The 22,844-nt window shown below is 37.5% G+C and overlaps 2 protein-coding genes across 5 annotated transcripts; both read left to right on the plus strand.

Moving 5' to 3' along the window:
• Positions 1-206: 206 nt before the first annotated feature.
• On the plus strand, positions 207-12,428 carry e2f8 (E2F transcription factor 8). Of its 3 annotated transcripts, none has more exons than XM_084107912.1 (14): positions 207-542; positions 1,563-1,653; positions 1,810-2,061; positions 2,157-2,313; positions 2,411-2,722; positions 4,050-4,214; positions 6,485-6,622; positions 6,725-6,928; positions 7,519-7,603; positions 7,687-8,149; positions 9,056-9,373; positions 9,483-9,618; positions 10,268-10,590; positions 11,633-12,428. In XM_084107912.1, exons 2-14 carry the CDS (start codon positions 1,570-1,572, stop codon positions 11,780-11,782), a joined length of 2,787 nt encoding a protein of 928 aa, XP_083964038.1. In that variant the 5' UTR covers positions 207-542; positions 1,563-1,569; the 3' UTR covers positions 11,783-12,428. The 3 variants fall into 3 exon arrangements, with proteins under 3 accessions (XP_083964038.1, XP_083964039.1, XP_083964040.1); XM_084107913.1 differs by having other exon boundaries at positions 285-420; XM_084107914.1 differs by having other exon boundaries at positions 405-542; positions 4,053-4,214.
• Positions 12,429-15,788: 3,360 nt separating this feature from the next.
• On the plus strand, positions 15,789-22,756 carry csrp3 (cysteine and glycine-rich protein 3 (cardiac LIM protein)). 2 transcript variants are annotated; one of them, XR_014605435.1, is made up of 7 exons: positions 15,794-15,921; positions 16,773-16,904; positions 19,011-19,179; positions 20,122-20,251; positions 20,488-20,581; positions 21,802-22,292; positions 22,484-22,756. XR_014605435.1 is itself a non-coding variant. In XM_084109348.1 (6 exons), the coding sequence occupies exons 2-6, from the start codon at positions 16,793-16,795 to the stop codon at positions 21,873-21,875; spliced, it is 579 nt and encodes a 192-aa protein (XP_083965474.1). In that variant the 5' UTR covers positions 15,789-15,921; positions 16,773-16,792; the 3' UTR covers positions 21,876-22,756. The 2 variants fall into 2 exon arrangements, 1 of the variants encoding a protein (XP_083965474.1); XM_084109348.1 differs by having other exon boundaries at positions 15,789-15,921; positions 21,802-22,756.
• Positions 22,757-22,844: the final 88 nt, after the last annotated feature.

Below are 22,844 nucleotides of genomic sequence, written 5' to 3' on the forward strand. Positions count from 1 at the left end.
GAACATGTTTACAAATAGAAACACATTTTTCGGCTCTTATTATATAAAAACAAAGGCTTATTTCCCCCAACAAGTAACAACCAGGTTCACTGAGTTTTTTACCCCCATGACCTGCTGTCGTAGTAGCAGCCGGAAGTCTGACTCCGCCTCCAGTCTGGATTCCTCTACTGTGATTGGCGGAGAGGAGTGTGGAGGCGGGGCGGAGTGTAGCGCGCTGTGTGTCCAGTATCTAGGCGGGACAAATGGTCAGACTGATCAAATAAACTTTTTTACTCACTAGGAAACGGACACATACAACTTTTCCTCAGCTATGCATCAAATGCAGTTTGTTTCCTCTTTTTATTTATTCACGGTTACTTTAGTGTGACTTGGGTTAACTTACAGAAGTGTTGGATCCGATATTCTTGGAAACCAGGAACTGTAAGTTAAGTTAAACGTGTGATACTTACAGTAACTTATCTGTAAAGTAACGTTATTCCTACGGATTTATGGGCACGACCGATGCCTAGTAGTATGTGAGAGAGGTACATTTCTCTTTTTGGGTGAGTAGCTTTTTATATTTTGTCATGTTTTTGTAGTTTTACTCTATGGAGAATGGAGAGTAGTGTAATGTAAGGTAACGTTAGTTGGCTGTAAGCTTGCGGATACGTTTCAGGATTGTTTGGCTTAGCCTAACTAACATCCGTTAGTAACTAAAATTAATCGAAAACAATGTTTTGTTCTATAATGCGTACGTTCATTTCATTATATTATCATACATTTACCCTTAGGACAACAATCACACTGGCGGCTGTCTGGATTTTTAACCCGCGCTAACTGACTGAAACCTCTAGTTTTGTAGTGTTATGAGCCAGCATGACTACAATCTTGATGTAAATACGAACGTATATAAGTACATAATTCATTCCAGAGCGCTTATTATATACCATATTCTAATTTAAATGCAATATATAGCAGATAAGTAAATGAGTTGTTAGCTACCTATGCTAGTAATCTTAGTCGGATAATTAAAAAAAAACCTCAGGAATATTAATAGTTTATCTAGACTGTTAAATTATTAAAAGCGCAAGACAATCAGGCAGCTAAACGATTTCTTTAGAGTTGTAGGAAAGTTAGCAACTTCCGGACTAAGTATTTTGCAATCTGCTAGATTCCGCGCCAAGATTTCAAAAAGTGTGGAGGCGCGCGGGACGTGGTGAAGTCCCGCCTCCTCGCGCCCTCTCATTGGCCGCTGTCAGTTGGGGGTGTGTTTTCGTTTAAGGTCTCCGTAGCCATTCGTTGGAACGCTTGTCAGTTATTGCTAAGCGCAAAAATATCAACACTAATTTGAAATCAAAATACTTTTTGATTTATGCACATTTATTCATATCTGTTACATTTTTTAAATTAGTTTTAGCTGTGTGTGAGTTATACCCGTGACTGATCTTCACAATGTTGTCTCCAAGACTGTATAATGCTGTGAAGAAACGGTAGGATTGATTTATTGATTGTAATTTAAACTGTAAGTGAACGTTGATTATTGAAACGTTGCCTCGTGTGTTCGTTTTTTTTTTTTTTTTAAGGTGGAAAATGTCCAGTACATTATCAGAAGGTCAAACATTAATCAAGAAGCCTTTAAGAAGTCCATTGAAGGCAACATCAACAAATGACACGGTCAGTTACAAGTATTTTGGTGTAACAAATGTCAACAAAATAGTGACTTGAAGAACCAGTACAAATTATTGTCCTACTACATAAAATAAGCATTTTTTGAAAAATAAAAAAGTGTGATTATGATCATGATGACCTATTGTGTTTTCTATGTAACAGGGGCATGTTTTTGTCGAACCACAAACACCACTAAAAAACTCAAATAAGGCTTCAGCATCTGAAGCTTTGTCACTTGAGAGCCATAATATCATGGGGCCCCTGACAACACCTACTAAGGGCCTTGAGGCACCGTCTAGCGAGCCCTGGACACCCACCTCCAACCTGAAGATGCTCATCAGTGCGGCCAGTCCTGAGATTCGCAACCGCGAGAAAGAACAAGCCGTGGACAGTGGCGAATCGGAGAACTCACAGGTATCATCAGTTCAAGTCTGTGTGTGTGTAACAGTACTCAGAGTCTCACTATTTGCTAAAAGGCTTTGTGTGTTTTCCATTGTCGTGCCACACAGGAGCCTGAGCAAGGGGAAGAAGTAGAAAAGCTCCAGATAAGTCGTAAAGACAAAAGCCTGGGTTTGCTGTGTTACAAATTTCTTGCAAGGTACCCAAACTACCCCAATCCTGCTGTAAACAACAAAATCAGCCTCGACGATGTGGCAACAGAACTGAGTAAGTCACTCACTGATCAAACAAAACTACTTATTTCAGTCATCAATCATGTTTGTTTCATCAATCCTAATGGCTTCCATTCTCACTATCCTCTCAGATGTGGAACGACGGCGTATTTACGACATCATGAACGTTCTCGAGAGCCTAAACATGGTCAGCCGGCTGGCCAAGAACTGCTACACGTGGCACGGCCGGGTGAAACTTGCGCAGACACTTGCCGTGCTGAAGCGGGCTGGCAAAGAGAACCGCTATGAGCAACTGATGCACCAGATCCGTCAAAGGAACCTGGAGCGAGAAGAGAGAGAGTTCGACTTGGAGGGAGAGGAGAAGGAGAATGAAGAAATGTCCAGTTTTGATATGGATGGAGACTCTGGTCAAGCAGAGCTTTCAGGAACAGATCCTAAAGCAGGTAACTATGTCACAGCCTGACATTGGGTCTCATTTCATTATTTTGTATTCGTACACACAAGAGAACTGTGTGTTCTTCTCATGAAAAACGTCCACCTAATTCACATACATACGCACATAAATTTGTTCTTAATTTTGTTCTAATGTTAATATGGAGTAACGTATTTTCCAGAAAATAAGTTAAACTTGACTATAAGTCACTCCGGGTCAAAATTCCATTGTTGAGAGAAACAAAATACACAGATGGAGTCGCTTAAAAGTTCAGAAATAATGCAAAATGCCGGTAAATAAAACAAAACATTTACAACCATTAAAAATATATTTTAGTTTCTCTCCGTCCACAACCAATATTTATATTTAATGGTATTTAGAACAGAATAGGAATTAAAAAATAATATAAGTATAAAACAAACAAATTATAGTGGCACTTATGATAAATGCCAAGCCTAAAATGTATTTACAGCAAAGATTAAACTACTGGCTTGTGGGAAATGCTATACAAATAAACTTGGCCTCACATATATCTCTCATCCAGCACAACTTTGCCTGTGTTTTGCATGCAAGGTGAATATGTGTTTTTATACAGCGAAACCTCGCAGCTGCTATAATGCATTTTTTTCTTACTGTATATGATGAAATATATTTAAAGGTGTAGATTGTAAAATTTCTGTACTAAAGCAAAAAATCTACCATAATATGTTTGCAGAGATTTAGGAAACATGCTAAGTTCACATACTTGTTTCTCCGAACAGCAATTCTGGCCAGTTATTCTACTTCGAGATGTTAGTTCTGTGTGGGAATGTCTGTTTTTGTTTTGGTCTGTGCGGTTCCTCACACTGCCAATTTACCCAATAGTATTTCAACACACCTAGTTTCCAGTGGGCAGAAAACGCAGCCATGGAAGCCAGCAAACAAACTAGGTCAGAGATTGCAGATTCTACCCGACCTAAAAAGCCTCCGCATCCATCTAAAAAACTATGACCAGAGGCATGTTAAAACTCATCATCTCAGTGTAAGGCTCTCTGTTGTCAATTGCGTTCGTTCCTGTTGCGTGTTCTTAATCTGGCAGCCCACATGAGCGTTGAGTCTTGACTGCAGTAACGTTAACCATTTCAACCGCTAGCTGTCAATTTTACATACTGCACATTTAATATTTCATCTCAACACGGTTATAATGCCAGCCTTCGTACATTTAGAATGCATTTTAGTACAAAAGTAACGAATCAAATCATGATTTGTTCGTTAAAACGCTCGTACGCAGATTTCAAACACAGATTCGTGCTATGCATACTCCGTGAATAAAACCTGTTAACTTTGCTTTTTCCCAGCAGCTTCAGCGAATAGTCGAAAAGACAAATCTCTGAGAGTGATGAGTCAGAAATTCGTCATGTTGTTCCTGGTGTCCAGCCCTCCTGTGGTTAGTCTCGAAATAGCTGCCAAGATCCTCATCGGTGAAGATCACGTGGTGGATCAGGACAAAAACAAGTTCAAAAGTGAGTGCTGTTCTCATCGTACATATAAAATACACTCTGATCATTGTGATAGTGGAGGGCACTTATGTTTTCCGTTTCATTTGGTGGTTGAAAACAGATACAAATCTTTTAAAAAGTGCATAATCAAATGTACTCGACCAATAAAAACTGCTTTGAAGAAACTGATTTATTAAAACTTGAGTCTATGGCCGTGTGTGTCCACCAAAGCGTTTTTTTCCTGAGGCTAGTGTATTTTTCCAATTGGCGGTTTTTACCAGTCGCCTAGAGTTGAAGAATGTTCAACTTTGGGTTAAACACAGCGCTCATCACTGTCACTTTTTACACAAACAGTCCAATCACAGTGGAGGAGGGGCGGGACAAATACAACACTGACCAACCACCTCATTCTGCTTGTACAACCTCAACAGATGACAACAACAAGCATAATAACGGAACAAAATAATTTAAAACAAAAGCCAGAGCAAATACTTCACATTGTATCAACATTTTTTGATAGAAACAATACAGAAACAAACTATCTGTGAAATGAGATACTAGTAACACTTCCACGGATATTCCATATAGGGGTGTGCCATATCATACCGTCCACGATAATACCGGTATAAATTTTTACATGATAAAAAAAGTGTCATATCGCGATATCACTGATATAGCGACGCAATGACGTATGGCGCATTACGTTCCCTAGCACGCACAACAACAACACCTGTCTGAGCGCGAGAGCAGCAAGTCAGCCTCCAATGACGGTTTAGTACCTAAAAAGGAGCTACTTCAATAATAATAATAATAATAATTCATTACATTTATATAGCGCTTTTTCTAGGCACTCAAAGCACTTTACATAGAAGGGGGAATCTCCTCAACCACCACCAATGTGCAGCATCCACTTGGATGATGCGACGGCAGCCATATTGCGCCAGAACGCCCACCACACACCAGCTTACTGGTGGAGAGGAGACAGAGTGATGAAGCCAATCAGTATGTGGGGATGATTAGGAGGCCATGATGGACAGAGGCCACTGGGCAAATTTGGCCAGGATGCCGGGGTTACACCCCTACTCTTTCGAAAGACATCCTGGGATTTTTAATGACCACAGAGAGTCAGGACCTCGGTTTTACGTCTCATCCGAAAGACGTATGAGAAATGTAGACCATTTTTTTTTAATAATAGTATTTTAATAATTCCCGCAGGTCTACCACTTATAATGCGGGAAATTCCCCCGCAAACATTGATTCACTTTAGCATGTACATTGTATGAGTAGCCTAAATGAATCCACACAGATTATAAAATCAAATCAATCATTTTAAAACTTTCTCCAAGACGCAATTTTACCAACCGCGGTGCCGCGTCTTCTCTCTCTCGCTCTCAAAATTCCGGTCATGGTTAGTATATTCATAAACAGTCGGTTATGTCTGAAATAAGCATAAAACGCGCGTGACAGTGTGACAGACAGTAACAGTAATGGATCCGGGCACTAGCTCTAAAAGTGACAGCAGCCATATGTGTCTGTCATTAATGTTGTCGTCAAAACAACAAAAGATAGCTTTAATTGTAAGGAATCAGAATTAATAGCCTATGTATTTAATTTAGTCAGGACTCAGGACTAGTGTTATTTTACATTTGATTACCTTATTCAGTTTCTGTAGTATTTCTGAATACTAGTGTTAGACCTACCCAAAAACTTTTCTCTTTATTTGTATTTTTATTATTTTGGATATATTTTTTGCTACTTTTTTCAATTTAATTCAAAGATTGAAATCAAGCTTCCTTGTGTTGTGTAAACTCTTAGAAACAAAATCACCCAATTGTAAAAACGCAATGAGTGAGCAAACATTTAGGTGAGATAAATGTAATAAAAAAAATGGTCTACATTTTTTTTCTATATCGTCATATATATCATTATCGCAAATACTCTTGAAATGTCGTGATATAATTTTGAGGCTATATCGCCCACCCCTAATTCCATATCATAGCAAGCAAAGCGTCTCAACTGAAAAAAACGGTCATGCGTATTACGTGTTCAGTCTATAGCCGCGTAATGTTTCTTTACGAAGTGACATCGTCAACTACTGGCCTGGCATGAATATTACAGCGTTTTTAGTCGTTTTCGCAGATCCGTGCAAACGGGGATCATTTTGACAATGGTGTCATCTGTACGTGGAAAAACTTCCCGTTTTAGTACATCGTCATGTAAACTTACCCTAAAACTCTGTCATTTTCCTGTCATTGTAGATGGAACTGATTTTTTATTCCTTTTTCTGTTCGTAGCTAAGATCCGCAGACTTTATGACATTGCAAATGTTCTGAGCAGCCTAGAGCTGATAAAGAAAGTGCATGTGACTGAGGATAGAGGAAGAAAGCCTGCTTTCAAGTGGACTGGACCAGAAGACTTACCATCTCCAAAGGGTGAGTGTGACCTGACTGACTTGATTATAATCTTATTCAGACTGAAATAATGTGCATGTTTTCACTTCTTATATCATTTATTGTTGTTGGTTATGTTTACAGATCTGGGGACCTCTACTACATCATCAGCATCACGGCCTCTGGAGTCTCGTTCCTCTGTTGATAACTGTGCTAAAAATCTCTTTTCCTCTCCCGGAACAAAGCGAGGTTTTACACGCCACAATTCCTTAGTCAAGCTGGTTAAGAGCATACAGAGCGACCGCAGGAAAATAAACTCTGCACCTTCTAGTCCTGTTAAAATGACAGGTGAGCCATTATTGTTGTTTCGTCATAAGCAAGCAACTGACTGATCGTCTTCTGTTTTCTGTGGGAATTTTCTACTTTCAGATATCAACTAAGGTCAGACATTATTAATAGTAAAAGACTAAAGTTTATATATTAATACTTTTAGCAAGGGTGCAGTAAATTGATCAAAAGTGACAGTAAAATTTCTATTTCAAATAAAAGTTGATGAGTGTGTTTTTGAATTCTTTCAAAAACATAAAAAGTGGTAACACATTAAGGTCTAATTTATTAACATTAGTTAATGCATTAACTAACAATGAACAATATATTTTAAGCAGCCTTTATTGACCTGTATTGAGTAATGTTAGTCAATATAAATGTTCATGTTAGTTCACAGTGCATGATACAACTTTTGCTCTTAAAAATGTATTAGTAAATGCTGAAATTAACATTAACTTAACATTAAGATTGATAAATGCTGTAGAAATATTCTTCATTGTAAGCTCATGTTAACAAATGAAACCTTACAGTTAAATATTACCACAAAAATCTTACAGAGCCAGCTAATGTTCTGATAATGATGAACTAATGATCCATCTCTTGTCTGATAGGTGATTCTGCAAACAGTGAGTTCTACACAAACAAAATGGCCCATCTGGCTGCTATCTGCAAAAAGCAACTAGATGAACAATCGACGTAAGTAAACATAACTTCTTAGAACAGAAAAAAGACGGTGAACTACCAATTTCAGACATAACACCTATGGATTTGGCTTGCAGGGTCCATCATATTCAACCGAACAATGAGGTGACGGACGCTGTGAATGGAAGCCCTTCACACTCATCAGAATCCTCGTCCTCTAGCAATCATCAGCCTTATGGGCCTTCAGGAATGCAGATCCCAGTTCTGCCCGCTGGGGCGATCTCATACCTTTCGACTAAGTGTTCCCCAATCATCCCGGTTCTGATTCCTCAGCACCAGGCAGGCGGGTCATATGCTGTTTACATGCACCCCACCTCTCTAAGACCACAGCCCACCAGCCTAGCGGTCCGTTCAATGACATTTGAGAGCCCAGGGAGTGCAAACGCAAAGACACCACCGGCTGCCACGACTAACAGTAACCAAACCAACCACCAGTCATCACACGGTAAAGAGCCGACAAGTCCCTCAACCCTTAAACGAGCATGTGGAGAAAAGAGCTTAGTGGGAAGTCCATCCAAACTGCAGCGGATAGAGCCAAAGGTGAGGTTACTTGATGTGTTCGCTAAAGAATATATAGATATAGAATATATTGTAAATGGTAACACACGAGAATGAACCTCATTGGTACTTGCTGAAGCTCAAACGTGCTGCGTAACACAAGAATGAACCTCATTGGTTCCTGAGAACTTCTCGCACATCAAGCGAACATACTTGAGTTCCGTTTACCACAACTGATGTGTGAGATTATGAATGTTTATATGTGAATAAAAGCCTAAATTCAATCTATTCATCATATAAAGTGACTGTCTCTTCAGAAATATTGGACTAAACAGCTCAATTCAAAGGGATTAGTTTTAGGATCTCTTTATGAACCTTTTGAAGCGTCAAAGTGGTAGTTGCGTAGCTGTCAATGGAGGGACAGAAAGCTCTCAGATGTCATTAAAATATCTTCATTTTTGTTTCGAAGATGAACGAAAGTCTTACGGGTTTGGAACGATATTAGGGTGAAAAATTAATTTCATTTTTGGATGAACAATTCATTATTTCACTGTATAAAATAGGTTTTTACTAAATATTGCACTTTATTGCTGTGTATTTAAATGCTGTCCATATGAATAAATATGATTACATATTGTTCCTTCTATCTGAATTTTTTTTTAGCTAGCTTTGCAGTCTGAAGTGTTCAATTATCTGCAATTCTTGTAAGTGTTGTCAAAAATAACGACTTCAGTACCAAGTCGGTACTGGAATTTAAAAAAATGTGACGATACCAGCATTCCGTTCAACAGTGCTCAAAATGCTAGAGGGAAATGCTGGTATCGTCACATTTTTAAAATGTCAGTACCGACTTGGTACTGAAGTCGGTACTTTTGACAACACTATTTCTTGTACTGACGTTACATTTAGTAACAATTTCAACCTTCTGGTGTTTTGTTTCCCATTAAGAGCGGTTCTCCAAAGCTGTGTGAGATTCTGCAAGCTCGTCTAAAGGCCCGTAGAGGGTCTTTTGTCTCCCACCGGCCTTCCCCGAGAGCCCTGCATCTGGAGTTCACCAAGCCCTGTGAGAACCAGCCTCCCTCATTACCCACGAGCACAGCGCCTCTGGAGCACAGCGTGGAGACCTTCCTGGAGAAGGAGGAGAAGGTTCAGACCTCAGACAACGAGGCAGGACTGACCCCTGTCAGACCACCTCAGTCGCAGGCCCAGAAGATCAGCGTTCCCTTTCAGGACATGGGGCTGCCATCTGGAGCCATGCATACAGAGGTGGGAATCACATCTTCAAAAATTCCTCATGTAGGAATTATCCTAATTGTTTTAGGTGTGTTTTGCTTTGAGTTACAATCTTGACTGTAATTACTTTTGTTTGCCTCAGACTTTGATCCCTGCAGGTTATTTGATTCCGATCCCTCAGCAGTCCATCCTCAACTTCAGAGATCCACAGTATTCCAATGGAGAAATCTCCAGAGCCTCCACACCAACATATAACATCTACCACACTCCAAACGCAGGTATGCTAGTACCCAAGATAAGTACTTATCCAGATTCCAGTAATCAATCAGATAGAATCAACATGGATATTCAATGCTCAAAAAGTGGAACCTAGATGAGATGGTTTGAGAATTCATTTTGGCCCAAATTTGTCATATAGTCCAGAATGTTTCACAGTAAACATCAGGGAGCATTCGACTAGCCAGGTGAACTTGATTTCACAAAGAACAACATGTTACTGGATCAACATCTTTGTTGATCCTGGAACAATAATCCAATCAACCAATCAGATTAAAGGGAAACGTTTACAGTTTATGTCAAGTTTAGGCTTACAACCAGGGTTAGGTACTTCTACATCAGTGTTATTCATCTATCATTTCCCTCTGATTTTAGGGATAAGCTAGGGATAAGGATTATCCCTATTACCTACCAATAGCTTAGGGATAAGCTATTGGTAGGGTCGGGTTTAGAGGTAGGGATAGGGTTAGACTAAATTCTGAGACAGGAGTGTTCCAGGATCAACACAATATCCAGGAACATGTCTTGCTTGGCAAAATCACGGTGACCAACCAAGCCATATGGTTTCTTGTCCAGAGCGGTATTCATACAGTTAAACTTGCATGTAATGAATTGAGCAATCACTGATACAGCCATTCCCATTCTTTCCAGGTTCCAGACCCCATCTTCCTCAAGAAGTTACCCCCACCCGGCTCCCTCTCCACCGGATACCGCACATGTCCCCGTTTCCTTCTCACGGCCATCGCATCCACAGCCCCAGTCCTGCTATTCTCAACTTCACACTGCAGAACCTGGGCCTTATCCCCGGCACCAGCACACCAAACTCCACCCCCGAGGCGTCCAGCACACTGCCATCTCCCCACCCAGGGCTCCCTCACCAGGGCATGATCTTTGTAAAGCCCCTGTCTCCTGCCCGAGCTCTGCAGCCGGCCTCAATACACGGACAGCCCGTCACCCTCATCAGCATACCACAGGTACAGCCACTGCGACGCAATCACATTTAGTGTAAGAGATCATGTACTACTGTACAAGCTACTGTTGCAAAAAAAATACAAAATTGTGAAATTATATCATGTAAATTAGTATTACCATATATATTAACAATTCAGTTAAAATATTATAATCTACATTAGACTACATGGAAAACTGTTGAAAACCTTTTTTTGCTTCCAATTAATAAAAAATAAAAAAACCTGGCCAATAACAAAATATCAAATTGTGTTGTGCCTGTAGTATTTTCCTGTTTGAGGTCAGTAAGATTTTATTTTCCTCCAAAGAAATAAATAATTTTGTTCAGCAAGGATGAAGGATGCGTTAAAGTGACAACTACAAAAGATTTTCATTTGTAAAATTGAGAGGCCACACAGCATAAACAAATACAATATTTCATCTTTTTGTTAATGTTTTAATTGTATTGTTTTTATTTTTAAATTTTTAAGATTTAATCAATTATTAGCTTTTCATCATTTGGGAAACCCTGACGTAATATAATGTTTAATGCACTTCATGTTGTTGATAACAAAAATATTTTTTATCGATATGGTACAAGATTATACTATTTGTTTTAAACAAGTCACATCAAAAGTAATCTAAAAGTAATCAAATGTGTAACAATAGATTACAATACTAACTACAATTTTAATAATGTAATTGGTATTCAGTAACAGACTACAACTTGTAAGTAATCTACCCAGCACTGCGCTGAAGACTGGAGTAATAGCTGCTGAAAATTCAGTTTGCCATCACAAATAAATGACATTTCAAAATATATTCAATAGAAAACTTTTATTTTAAATTGTAATAATATTTCAGATTTTTACTGGATTTCTGATCAAATAAATGCAGCCTTGCTGAGCATAAGAGACTTCTTTTGAAACCATTAAAAATCTTACAGACTTCAAGCTTTTGGACTATAGTGTAATTTCCATATCAGTAACTTTGAGCCTTCCTTGGTTTGTGCGAATAGTCCTCTGTTGTTTAAGACAGTCATTTGCATATTTGCTCTCTCTCCTGCAGGCTTTAGTAACCACACCTAAAGGCGGTCAAGCCCTCCAGCAGAGTTTCTTTCACACACCCGTCTCCTTCCCTACTGTAACCAACACCACAGTTCCCAAAAACTTCTACATCCCTCAGAGAAAGCTTGATGTGAGTCCAGAGGACACCTAAGACCTCCACACTTGCAGTCCTTATGCTGCTAAAAAACACTGTTCTGTTTGAGCCATTGTGTGTGCTTGCTATTTGTCTTCGAGTGTTTTGATGTTTTTGCCTATTTTATATTGTTACTTTACTGTAGGGTCTGCATTAACTACACATAAATCTGCGGTTCTTGGTGCTTTTCACTGCCGAGACTGAGGAAGGCAGGACAGCAATGCAAACATGGTGCTACGCTATTTGACAGGAAGATAGTCAAGGGTTTATTTGCCAAATGAAAGTATAATTCAGGTTGCTCTTTCTAAAATGCTGTAAATGTAGGGTTAAAAAAGTAAGAATGAAAAAAAAAATGCTTGTATGAAATGTTAAAAGGAAATCTAATTTCAGGGATTCTAGAAATTGCCAAAATTTTAAGATTTTGTTGCGAGTGGCATTGACTTAAAGTGTTGAAGTACCACAGTATATTAAATAGCCATAACTTGGCCATTGTGATATGTTGTATTAACATGGGAGAATGTTAGATTAAGGGTGTTATAAAGTATTGTAGATGTATTGTATTTTATGTTAATGAACTATAGTAATATTACAATATGCACATCATTTATCTGAACTGCCTTTACAGTTGGATCTATGTGTAATAAAGATAAATGAATGTGCTCTACTTTTGTGTTTATGTTAATTGTTGGTGAAAAGAAGTCACGCCCCAAACACACGCTATTGGTTGAGCTGGAAGAGATTGACGGATCTGAGCGGACCGATCTCATGTTTTGAGGGAGATAATAAACCCTTGAATGGCAGATTATTAATAGTAGTCAATGAACATTCAACTAGGTTAAGAGAATGTACTTTTAAAGTAACCTTAACGTTAACATTTGAGCATAAGTCAAGACATATTTTATTTATTTTCACAACGCACATTGTTTCAAAAGCAGCATTGCAGAAAAAAAAATCACGTCAATGTTTATAATATTTTATTAAAATCATGCCTTATAGTCGCATTTAGCAGATTAGAGCTGGGCAATAAAATATATAGTTAACATTTTGCACTGATACAAGCAATCAAGCAGTTGAGATATGCTAGTATCGCCCTTCGCTAATATAACTGTTACTTGTGTGCAACGCATGCCGATAAAGTTGGACATACTTATATATCAACCTTTATACTATAAAAGAACATTTTGATGAAATAAAAAAAAACTCGCATTTGATAGTTTTTCGTTTCACTATAGGCTATATATTATAGTTCAGTGGATGCTAGATCCATCACAGTCAATTACATTCATATGACTTGAGTGAAGGATGCTGCAATACCCTTTTTTAACTCAGTTTACGCATATTAGTACACTTCTCTGGTTTACCATATCACTGCTTCTCACCACATACACATGGGACTCGGAGTTGTAGCTAAACTCGTCGGTAATTTAGTTCCCCAGTTATTATAACAATCCCTAAAGATGTTTTACTAAAGATACGACCCCGGCAGGACTCGAACCTGCAATCTTCTGATTCGAAGTCAGACGCCTTATCCATTAGGCCACGAGGCCGGTCGGTAAGACTGATACCCACATCAGTCACATTTAAGTAGACAAAAAAAAAACTTCAGACAATATGAGCTGTGGAAAATTATAAGTGATATAGAAGGTTTTTACAGCGGACGCCATTGAAAACACGGTACGTTTATAGTCTCGCTTTCATACCTGTCTTGGCGCTGCTCTGAATAAGGTCTATTATTAGAGTGTTGTTTATTCTCGTTCAGTGATTACTTACATAACCCAAAGCATTTCAGTCTCGTAATTAAAATCATAATTTAAAAAAGCAGGTAAGCAGGTAACACAATTTAATAATTACAACAATTAAAAAAAATGTGTTTACCATCAGCAAAATAGAATTGGTTAACATGGGGTTATCTTTGGGCAAATTAATCCTTTACCAATTAAGCCCAGCTAACAGTGCATGTTGTTCAAAGTCATCTGTCTTTTTATAATGTTCTCAAAACAGTCTAAAAAAAAGTTAGGATATTTAAACATCATTAATGTAACGTTTTTCTGTAACATTTTAGTCTGTTTTTACTAGTTTTTTTACTAGTAGTTGTTGTTACTACTTAGAGGTAGAGTGGGGGGAAATACCCACCCTTAAGGACTGTGCAAAAAAAAAAAAAACATTCTGTGAAACAAAAACTTAAATGTGTCTAGAAGTTATCCTAGTATTTTTTTTAATAGGCTAAATTTGTACCAATGGTGCATTATCCCCATTCTGAAAAAAGCTATTTACTTTATAGCTACATTTACAGCAAAATCAGAGTACAAGCAAATTTAGCTTAAAATTAAAAAGACATGTTAAAATAACAATAGATAAATATGAATATTTATTAATGAACCATGCTGAAAATCAGCCAATTTGAAAAAATATTGTTAGTTGATGCTAACTGGCTTGGTAGCTGATGCTAACTTGAGGTAATTTTTAAATATAAAGTCCAAATATTTTTATTCAACCACCTAGTTAGATCACATTTGATGGAAAAACAAAGGTTTTGATTGTTTCAGGTCGATATGATTTGCCGGTTGCCTCCTTTCACCCCCACCCAGCACATGCACTTCAACTCCCTGCTCTCCCTTGGCCTCTGTGCATCATGGCCTCCTAATAACCCCCATATAAACTGATTGGCTGCATCACTCTGTCTGGTGTGTGGTGGGCGTTTTGGCACAACATGGCTGCCGTCACATCATCCAGGTGGATGCTGCACATTGGTGGTGGTTGAAGAGATTCCCCCTTCCATATGTAAAGCGCTTTGAGTACCCAGAAGAGCACTAGCCTAAATAAATGTAACAAATTATTATGAATGAATGAGGCATTTATATAGCACTTTCATATGTAGGCTACTACTTTACCCCACAGACTAGGTTTTAATTTTTTTAAAATATAATTAGCCTATATTTTCCTTAAATAATATGTACTCCCTAACTACAGGCCTTACTATATATCATATAACTGTGATATTCTGCGAAGAAACACTTTTTCATACTGCTGAAAATTAGATCACTTACCGTGAAATCCGTTTTCTCTCAGGTACGTCGCCAGTGTAAGCTTCACAGTGAATACTTCACTTCATCACTCTTGTCAGCTTAGTGCATAGCAACAACAAAAACGTATCATGACTTAGGCCTAATCTATTGGTTATTTTGGGAAAAACAGTAGGGGGGCGTTTTACACCAAGGAGGCGTTTACCCTACTACTTCTTTTCAGATGGTTCAGAGAACATTTAGCAGTAACTTCCTCATAATAAGTGCAAAATGATCAAATATACAAAACGTTCAAGGAGTGGTCTGGTTATGTGAACATTAACTTTTTTTCGGTGGTGGCTGCCAGGTAAAACCCTGTGATTTTATTGGGGTGGCAAAAAAAAATCCTGCTTCAAATCTAGAGAAAATCTACAAGTGTAAACGGACCAAAACGGTGAAGTGAGAACTTAGTTCAGCTGGAGTGTGTATGTGGCCTTTGTGCCAGTGCCATAGTTCTTTGAACCGAGAAAAGTCAGCTGTTAAAGCCGTTAAAATGCTTTCGCAACAGGGGTGGCCAAGCTTCTGTCCGAGGTGGCACTGGCATAGGCACCACAGCACATAGGCTAGCAACACCCCTGCACAAAACCACATAACCAAGACATGCAATGCGCTGAATCAGAGACTCCAGCATTAGAAGCATCATAGAAATGATGCTTAATCAAGGACAGACTTTCCTTTTATATAAACATCCAAAACTTGAATTAATATTATAGAGAATATGACGGTTACAAGTCGTTTGTCATCATCAGTTTTAACATTCAGCCATACAGACCGATTCAATGTATTTATGCAGCCGAAAACCCACGCCTTTAAAATGGGGAACAAATGTTGTGGAGTTTGTAGAATATTTGCTCTCAGGACTGGAGACCATGCAGCTACATTGTGTTTGTGTATTGTCAGCTGTTAATTTAGGAGGAGGAGGATGGACTAATCTGAATGTCAGCACACCCTTTGGTCCTCTTGAAATGATGAGTGTGTGTTTGGAGCTGAGGGAGTGACGTCCAGGAGCCTATATAAAGACCTACCATAGAGGGCCAGAAATGGACATCATCAGGGACAGACGAGAAAACATTATTTCCAGAAAAAAAAGATTGTGTAAGTAGAATTTGAACATTTCTATTTTAATGGCTTCATAATTTGTGCTGTACTGACAATGTAGATGTGAACTCATGTTAACTGGGACACTTTTTGCCATTGGGATGACTGGGGAAAAGTGTCCCAATCAACCTGAATTCACCCCATTGATATTTATTTAATTAAGCCTGTGAAGTGATTCTATAAGAATTCATCAGGTTTAAAGTGATTCGATTAGTATTACACGATCGCTTAGCAGATAACAATAGTAGCCTACATTTATATAGTTAGAAAGATCATGAAACAAATGTATTTTAAAGTACATTAATTCATTATTCGATATGCATTGTATAATTACCTTTTTAACGAGTGTTACTGATTAATATTTTGGTCTTAAAGTATCCCTAATGTTTTCTCTCTTACAAAGCAGAGTGATCCAATTATGTTTTGATTTTGAAATGCATACAAAATAATAACAATGTGAATAAATAATAAAAAATTAATGGCATTTATTCTTTTTAGCATCCGTTTAGCCACACAAAGCAGGCACTTCTTTTAATCTGGCAGTGCCATTAATAAAATACCTATTTCTGGACTCTTATCGTGGCATTCCACACTAGTGAGGTGATATTCTGCCTGCTTAAAGAGATGAGATAGAGACTAAATGACATATTCCTTTGAGATAGATAGGATACATCTATTTTTATATCTGACCTATCACATATCACATAAATGAAGGTTTCTCCTTGTTTTCAAAAAATGGTGATACATTTTCACAGTTAGTAAACTGATTGTAACACTCATCCCTTTAAGTTGATGGTTTTTTGGCAGTTTTGGTTGATTGTCTCTCTTCCCATCCCTGTAAACGTCAGAATCTTTGCCAGAGCCGAGGATGCCAAATTGGGGAGGAGGAGCCAAATGTTCGGCCTGTGAGAAGACGGTTTACCATGCTGAGGAGATCCAGTGCAACAGCCGGAGCTTCCACAAAACCTGCTTCATTTGCAGTAAGTCCACAATACAATTCAGGCAGTAATTGTTACTCTTACTTACTAAAGTAAAAATTAAAGGTATCAGAATCAAAAAGTTTAAGCTCTGAGGGAGTTAAAGTCGGCATGAAATGGAAGTTGTGATTGTCTTTTCTTCCCTATTGTGACATATATCATAAAACTGCTTCTCAAACAAGAAAAAATGTAGGGCGGGACTTGATTTTGTCCATCAGGAATTGATTGGATGGTTGTGGTTTGCCATTGGTCGATCTCTTGTGAGTGACAGGTTGCCCCGCCCTCATGCCAGTAAACACGTCATCAGAGAAGTCGCTGCAAGAGGGAGGGGAAGTTATTTCGATTAAAGATTATGAGGGTACCTGAAATAATGATATGCACTGATAAATCATTTATAATATATACTAAAATATTCCATAAAAAATTTTTTTTTCCTTGTTGGTTTAAGACATTTTGAAATAATATGTGTGTCTCTCAGGTGAAAATATAATAATAACAAAAATATTTACCATAGCAATTTTCGCCAGTTTGATGAATTTTAAAAAGCACAGATATTTTAGAGCAAAATAAAGATAATAGGATAGAAGACTGAAAATGCAATTCTTTCAAAACATCAACTAGTTAAGTAGTGTGTCCAAAGTTATCGCTTGACTGAGCAAATGTGCATTTTCTTTCCACTGAGTCTGTTATTACACTTGAAAACAGATTTACCTTTTGCTAAAATACTTACTTCAATAGCAACAATACATATTTGGATAGAGCAATAAACTTTCACTCAGCATTCTTTTATGAATTTATCTAGTTATGTCAGAATAAGTTAGTTAATGAATCTTGATGAGGTGAAAAAACCCCGAAAAAAAACGAAACTAACTCCCATCAATATCAAGAGTGCTCTTTGAAATGTTTCCCAGTGAGCAGACAGCTTTCAGTGGCACAGCATTAATTCTTAAACGCTCGAGTCGTGCCAGGAGGGGTGTTGAGACTGGTCACACTGGTAGAGCTGACACCCCTGCAGTTCAACCATTCAAGGGCCTGTTTCCATCTGCTGCGGACGACAGCGGCCGCGCTACTCTCAGCTCTCTCACAGCCTCTTGTTCATCCAGCCCAAAATTAGACACAAAGCCAAGCTCCCATGAGCCTCTTGAGCCGTCCTGGCTGAAAGTGCAGCAGCTGAGGAACACAGACAGGAGATGACAGCCCTCTGGAGGAGCTGGAAGATCACGGGACAACTCTAAACTCTCTCTCATATCAGATTCAAGAATCTGAGATTTTGTGTTGAATGTAGTATGCTGTATTTTGTTTTGTTTTGCTGGTCTCAATACAACTAGTCTATATATATATTAACACCACTGTTCAAAACAGTTTTGATTTGACGTGACGTTTTGAGTGACGGTAAAGATATTTAGAATGTTACAAAAGATTTCGATTTCAAATAAAAGCTGTTCTTTTGAACTTTCTATTCATCAAAGAATCCTGAAAAAATGTATCATGGTTTCCGCAAAAAAATATTGAGCAGCACAACTGTTGATATTAATAAGAAATGTTTCTTGAGCAGCAAATCAGCATTTTAAAATGATTTCTGAAAGATCATGTGGCACTGAAGACTGGAGTAATGATGCTGAAAAATTAATTTCTAACTATTTTATGTTTTGGTGAATTGCATGCTAATTCATATGAATCCGTAAAATATCATTTCTAAAAAAAGAATTGTATGATCTGCTGACGCCCCCAGAGACAGTTATGTTTAGGGACGCTCACTTTTTTTCTAAAAACTGTACGATCATACGATTTACTTTGTATACATTCTTATGAAATTGCCACCTTGTAAAATAGCATGAGATCAGGTTGGAAAATTCAGCTTGCCATTACAGGAATGAATTAAATTTCAAAATATATTAAAAGAGAAAACAGCTATTTTAAATTGTAAGAATATTTTACAATATTAATGTTTATATTGTATATTTTGGACAAATAAATGCAGCCTTGGTAAGCATAAAAGACTTTCAGAAATATTTGAAAGTTAGTGTATTTTTTTATTCTCATATACATATTTATATTTTATATGGTATTTATGCCATATTTTAACACAGATTTGTTTGTGTTTTTTAGTGGTTTGTCGTAAAGGTTTGGACAGCACAACAGTTGCAGCACACGAGTCTGAGATTTACTGCAAATCCTGCTACGGCAAGAAATACGGTCCCAAAGGTTACGGGTACGGCCAGGGTGCCGGAGCGCTGAGTTCTGACCCGGTGAATAATGAAGAACTTCAGCCTCAAGAGTATGTCCTGAAAATAGCTTTCTCATGATTCATGTAGAGACAGCAGCAGTGCAGTTTCCAAGACAATGATGTAATTAGCCTAAAAACAAAACCTTGTCAATTACACAACATTGTTTTCAACTAAAAACAGAATTTTTTTAATGTGTTTTGGCCGCTCATTTACATGACAACTGGGCCTGAAAACGCAAACTTTTGAAAACGGGTTCAAAGTGTTTTGAAAACAATACCGTTATCGTCTCTATGTAAACTACAAAAACGCAAATTTGTGAAAAAAAACATGTTCAGTCTATAGGCGCGTAGTGTTTCTTTACAAAGTGACATCGCCAACTACTGGCCTGACATGAATAATACAGCGTTTTTAAATCATTTTTGCAGATCCGTGTGAATGGGGGAAAATTTTGACAACATTGTGGCCTGTACGTGAAAAACGCAAAGGAAAAACGTTTCTGTTTTTAGTGCATCGTTGTCGTGCAAATGTATCCTGAATAATGCTGTGATTTTCATTTACTGCTAATGTTGAAAATTTAAACCGACTTAGGGTGTGTTTACAAGACAACGATGTAGGAAAAGTACTACTAAAAACGCTGTATCATTAATGCCAGGCCACTAGTTGGCGGTCACTTTATAAAGGAACACTATGACTAATGCGTATCACCGTTTTCACAAATTTACGTTTTTGTAGTTTACACGGAGATCATAACAGTATCGTTTTCAAAAACTTGATTGGCTGAATTGAATTGGCTGAAACCAATTTTCGAAATGTTGCGTTTTCACGCCACCAAAACGCTGTTGTCGTGTAAATGAACGGCCAAAAAAGTTCAGTTTTTAATTAAAAGTGGTGTCATGTAAACGGCCCAGAAGAATTTAGACGTTTTTTTTACACTTGAATTTAGATTTTTTTATTTATTTTTTTTTTTTTATGTGTGTGTTTAACATATTAAGGCCTAAAGCTCGTCCGACATCTGCAAACTCGAACCCAAGCAAGTTTGCGCAGAAATTTGGGAGTACGGATCGATGTCCCCGCTGCTCCAAAGCAGTCTATGCAGCGGAGAAAGTCATGGGCGCTGGAAAGGTAAAACTGCAGTTACGATGAAAGCCTGAAGCTGGCTCAGAGTTTTTGCTACTATATGCTGTGTTATGATATGAAATGTATTAATATTAAACCATTTAACCGCCCGTATAAGCAGATTTTGAGAAACTGTTCCATTCTCAGCACTCCTGCAATATGCTGCTGTCACAGGTCAGTGCTGTGTGAAGCAGATTTTACCGTAGTACTTTATCAGTCTGTCACTGGTTCTGATCCAACAGCCCTGGCACAAAACCTGCTTCCGCTGTTTATTGTGTGGGAAGAGCCTGGAGTCCACCACGGTGACGGATAAAGACGGAGAGCTCTACTGTAAAGGTACGATCAATCAAATGAGCCAGCACAATCTCTAATATCACTTAACCAATCAATAGATGGTCTGTTTGATAGACCTAGTTATTGTTCAACAGCCATTACAGGCCAATCGATGCAATCAAGAGAACAAATACTGTAGCAGTGATTAAAGCCTGAGTGATGTGTGTTAGTTGCATCATGATGACTGTTTTTGATCATGCTAACACAAATTTGCATTAAATATTGAGATAAAAGAATGAGAACAACATTTAAAGGTCGCATTAGTTAATGTTGTTGTTGCAGTGTTTATTCTTCTTTGTTAACCTTAGTTAATAAAAATGTATCTGTTTATTGTTAGTTCGGGTCCATTAAATATCATTAACAGATACAACTTTTAATTTTAATAATGTACAGTACCTGTAAAAAGTTTGGAAACTTTACAATGTTTTAGAAAGAATGTCTCTTATGTTCACCAAGGCTGCATTTATTAAATCAAAATTACAGTAAAAACAGTAATGTTGTGAGATATTGTTACATTTTAAAATAAGCATTTTGTATTTTAATACATTTTAAAAATGTAATTATTCCTGTGATGCAAAGCTGAATTTTCAGCATCATTACTCCAGTCTTCAGTGTCACATGATCCTTCAGAAATTATTCTAATATGATGATTTGATGCTCAAGAAACATTTCTGATTATTGAAAACAGAAACTTAACATTTTTGTGGAAACGATACCATTCAAATATTTGTGGTAAGATTAAAAAAAGAGAGAGGGAAATGAATGCTTTTATTAATAAAGGATGCATTAAATTGATCAAATGTGATGACATTTGTTACACATTCTATTTTTATTTCTATTTCAAATAAATGCTTTAATAAATTTAATGACAGTTCACTGAACTTTCTATTCATCAAAGATTCCTGAAAAAAAGTATAATTTCCACAAAAATGTTAAGCAGCACAACGGTTTTCAACATTGACATTAATAATACATGTTTCTTGAGCAGCAAATCATCATATTAGAATGATTTCTGAATGATCATGTGACACTGAAGACTGGAGTAATGATGCTTTGACACCACAGGTTTCATAAATTACTTTATTGTAAAGTGTTTCTAAAAAATATTGGTATTAAAATATTATGGAATATTGCTGAATACTAGCTGACCCTTAGCCAAGATTTATTTTATTATTCATAAAGTTTTTGTCATCTGATTTCTCCATTTCATTTTTTTTTTTCAGTTTGCTATGCCAAAAACTTTGGTCCAAAGGGGCGTGGCCTTGGGAACATGGGCGTGGTCGAAGACACTGATTGACAAGTTTAAACCAATCCAGTCCAGCCTCCTTTTCACTGCACACATTTGAATACAACTGTGGGAAATCGCCTACTAGTGGCAGTCGTAATAGTAAAGGAAGGAGAGCAACAAGGGCATTCACCATGGTGGAATGAATAAATTACTACAAACACACACACATATATACACACATATATATATATACACATATACACACACACACACTGTATCTCCTGTGACTAGACCATATGCTGCATGTTGCATAGGCTATCATCCAGTCTCTTACGTTCACATTTATTAATGCATCCAAAGCTCAATTCGGATCCAAACATTACGCACCTGCATGACGCATTGCCCCTGCGTGATTTTCCATGGGAAATTAATGACTTCTGTCGAATTAACGAGGGTCCGGCGAATGTTGTGTGCAATGAAAAGGTGGCTTTATACTTAAAGCTGAAGTGTGTGATTTCTGCCATTACCAAACAGAACTGCACAAATACATGGGGACGCTTAAGCAGTGTAATGCTGTGATGGTGCCAAATGTTTACACTTTTGGGAAACGTATCTTACCAATAGTTTAGGTTGGGAAAGGGTAAAGTATTTTAACAAACATTTTTTACACACTTCAGCTTTAAACATCTCATGTTGATGCTATGCACACAGACTGTGGCATACATCAAATGTATTACAATTATTTGACTCCTGTCTACTGTAACTGTTTTTATGCTATGACATGGGATACAAAGAATAAATAAAGTCATCCAACAATGATTAAACGACGATCTGTAACCAAGAAAAAGCACTTTAAATATAGTAATCTTATAAATCAACTAACACACATTCACACAATAAAATACAGTAATCAGTTCAGGGTAATAAAGTATCTCCAAAACTCTTGGTTATTAGATAATAGTGGCTATAATGCAAGGTACTCAATATTAACCTGTTATTTTAGCCCAGCAACCAATAATAAACATAAAAATATACCGT

The sequence above is a fragment of the Abramis brama genome (assembly GCF_963993115.1).
Source record: "Abramis brama genome assembly, chromosome: 3".
Lineage (NCBI taxonomy): Eukaryota > Metazoa > Chordata > Actinopteri > Cypriniformes > Leuciscidae > Abramis > Abramis brama.

Bases quoted from the DNA above. Each gene is read 5' to 3' on its own strand.
- e2f8 (XM_084107912.1), top strand. From the start codon at position 1,570: ATGTCCAGTACATTATCAGAAGGTCAAACATTAATCAAGAAGCCTTTA. The intron at 6,623-6,724 runs GTGAGTGTGACC...TTATGTTTACAG, and splicing joins AGACTTACCATCTCCAAAGG to ATCTGGGGACCTCTACTACA. The intron at 6,929-7,518 runs GTGAGCCATTAT...CTTGTCTGATAG, and splicing joins TAGTCCTGTTAAAATGACAG to GTGATTCTGCAAACAGTGAG.
- csrp3 (XM_084109348.1), top strand. From the start codon at position 16,793: ATGCCAAATTGGGGAGGAGGAGCCAAATGTTCGGCCTGTGAGAAGACG. The intron at 20,252-20,487 runs GTAAAACTGCAG...CTGATCCAACAG, and splicing joins AAGTCATGGGCGCTGGAAAG to CCCTGGCACAAAACCTGCTT. The intron at 20,582-21,801 runs GTACGATCAATC...TTTTTTTTTCAG, and splicing joins CGGAGAGCTCTACTGTAAAG to TTTGCTATGCCAAAAACTTT.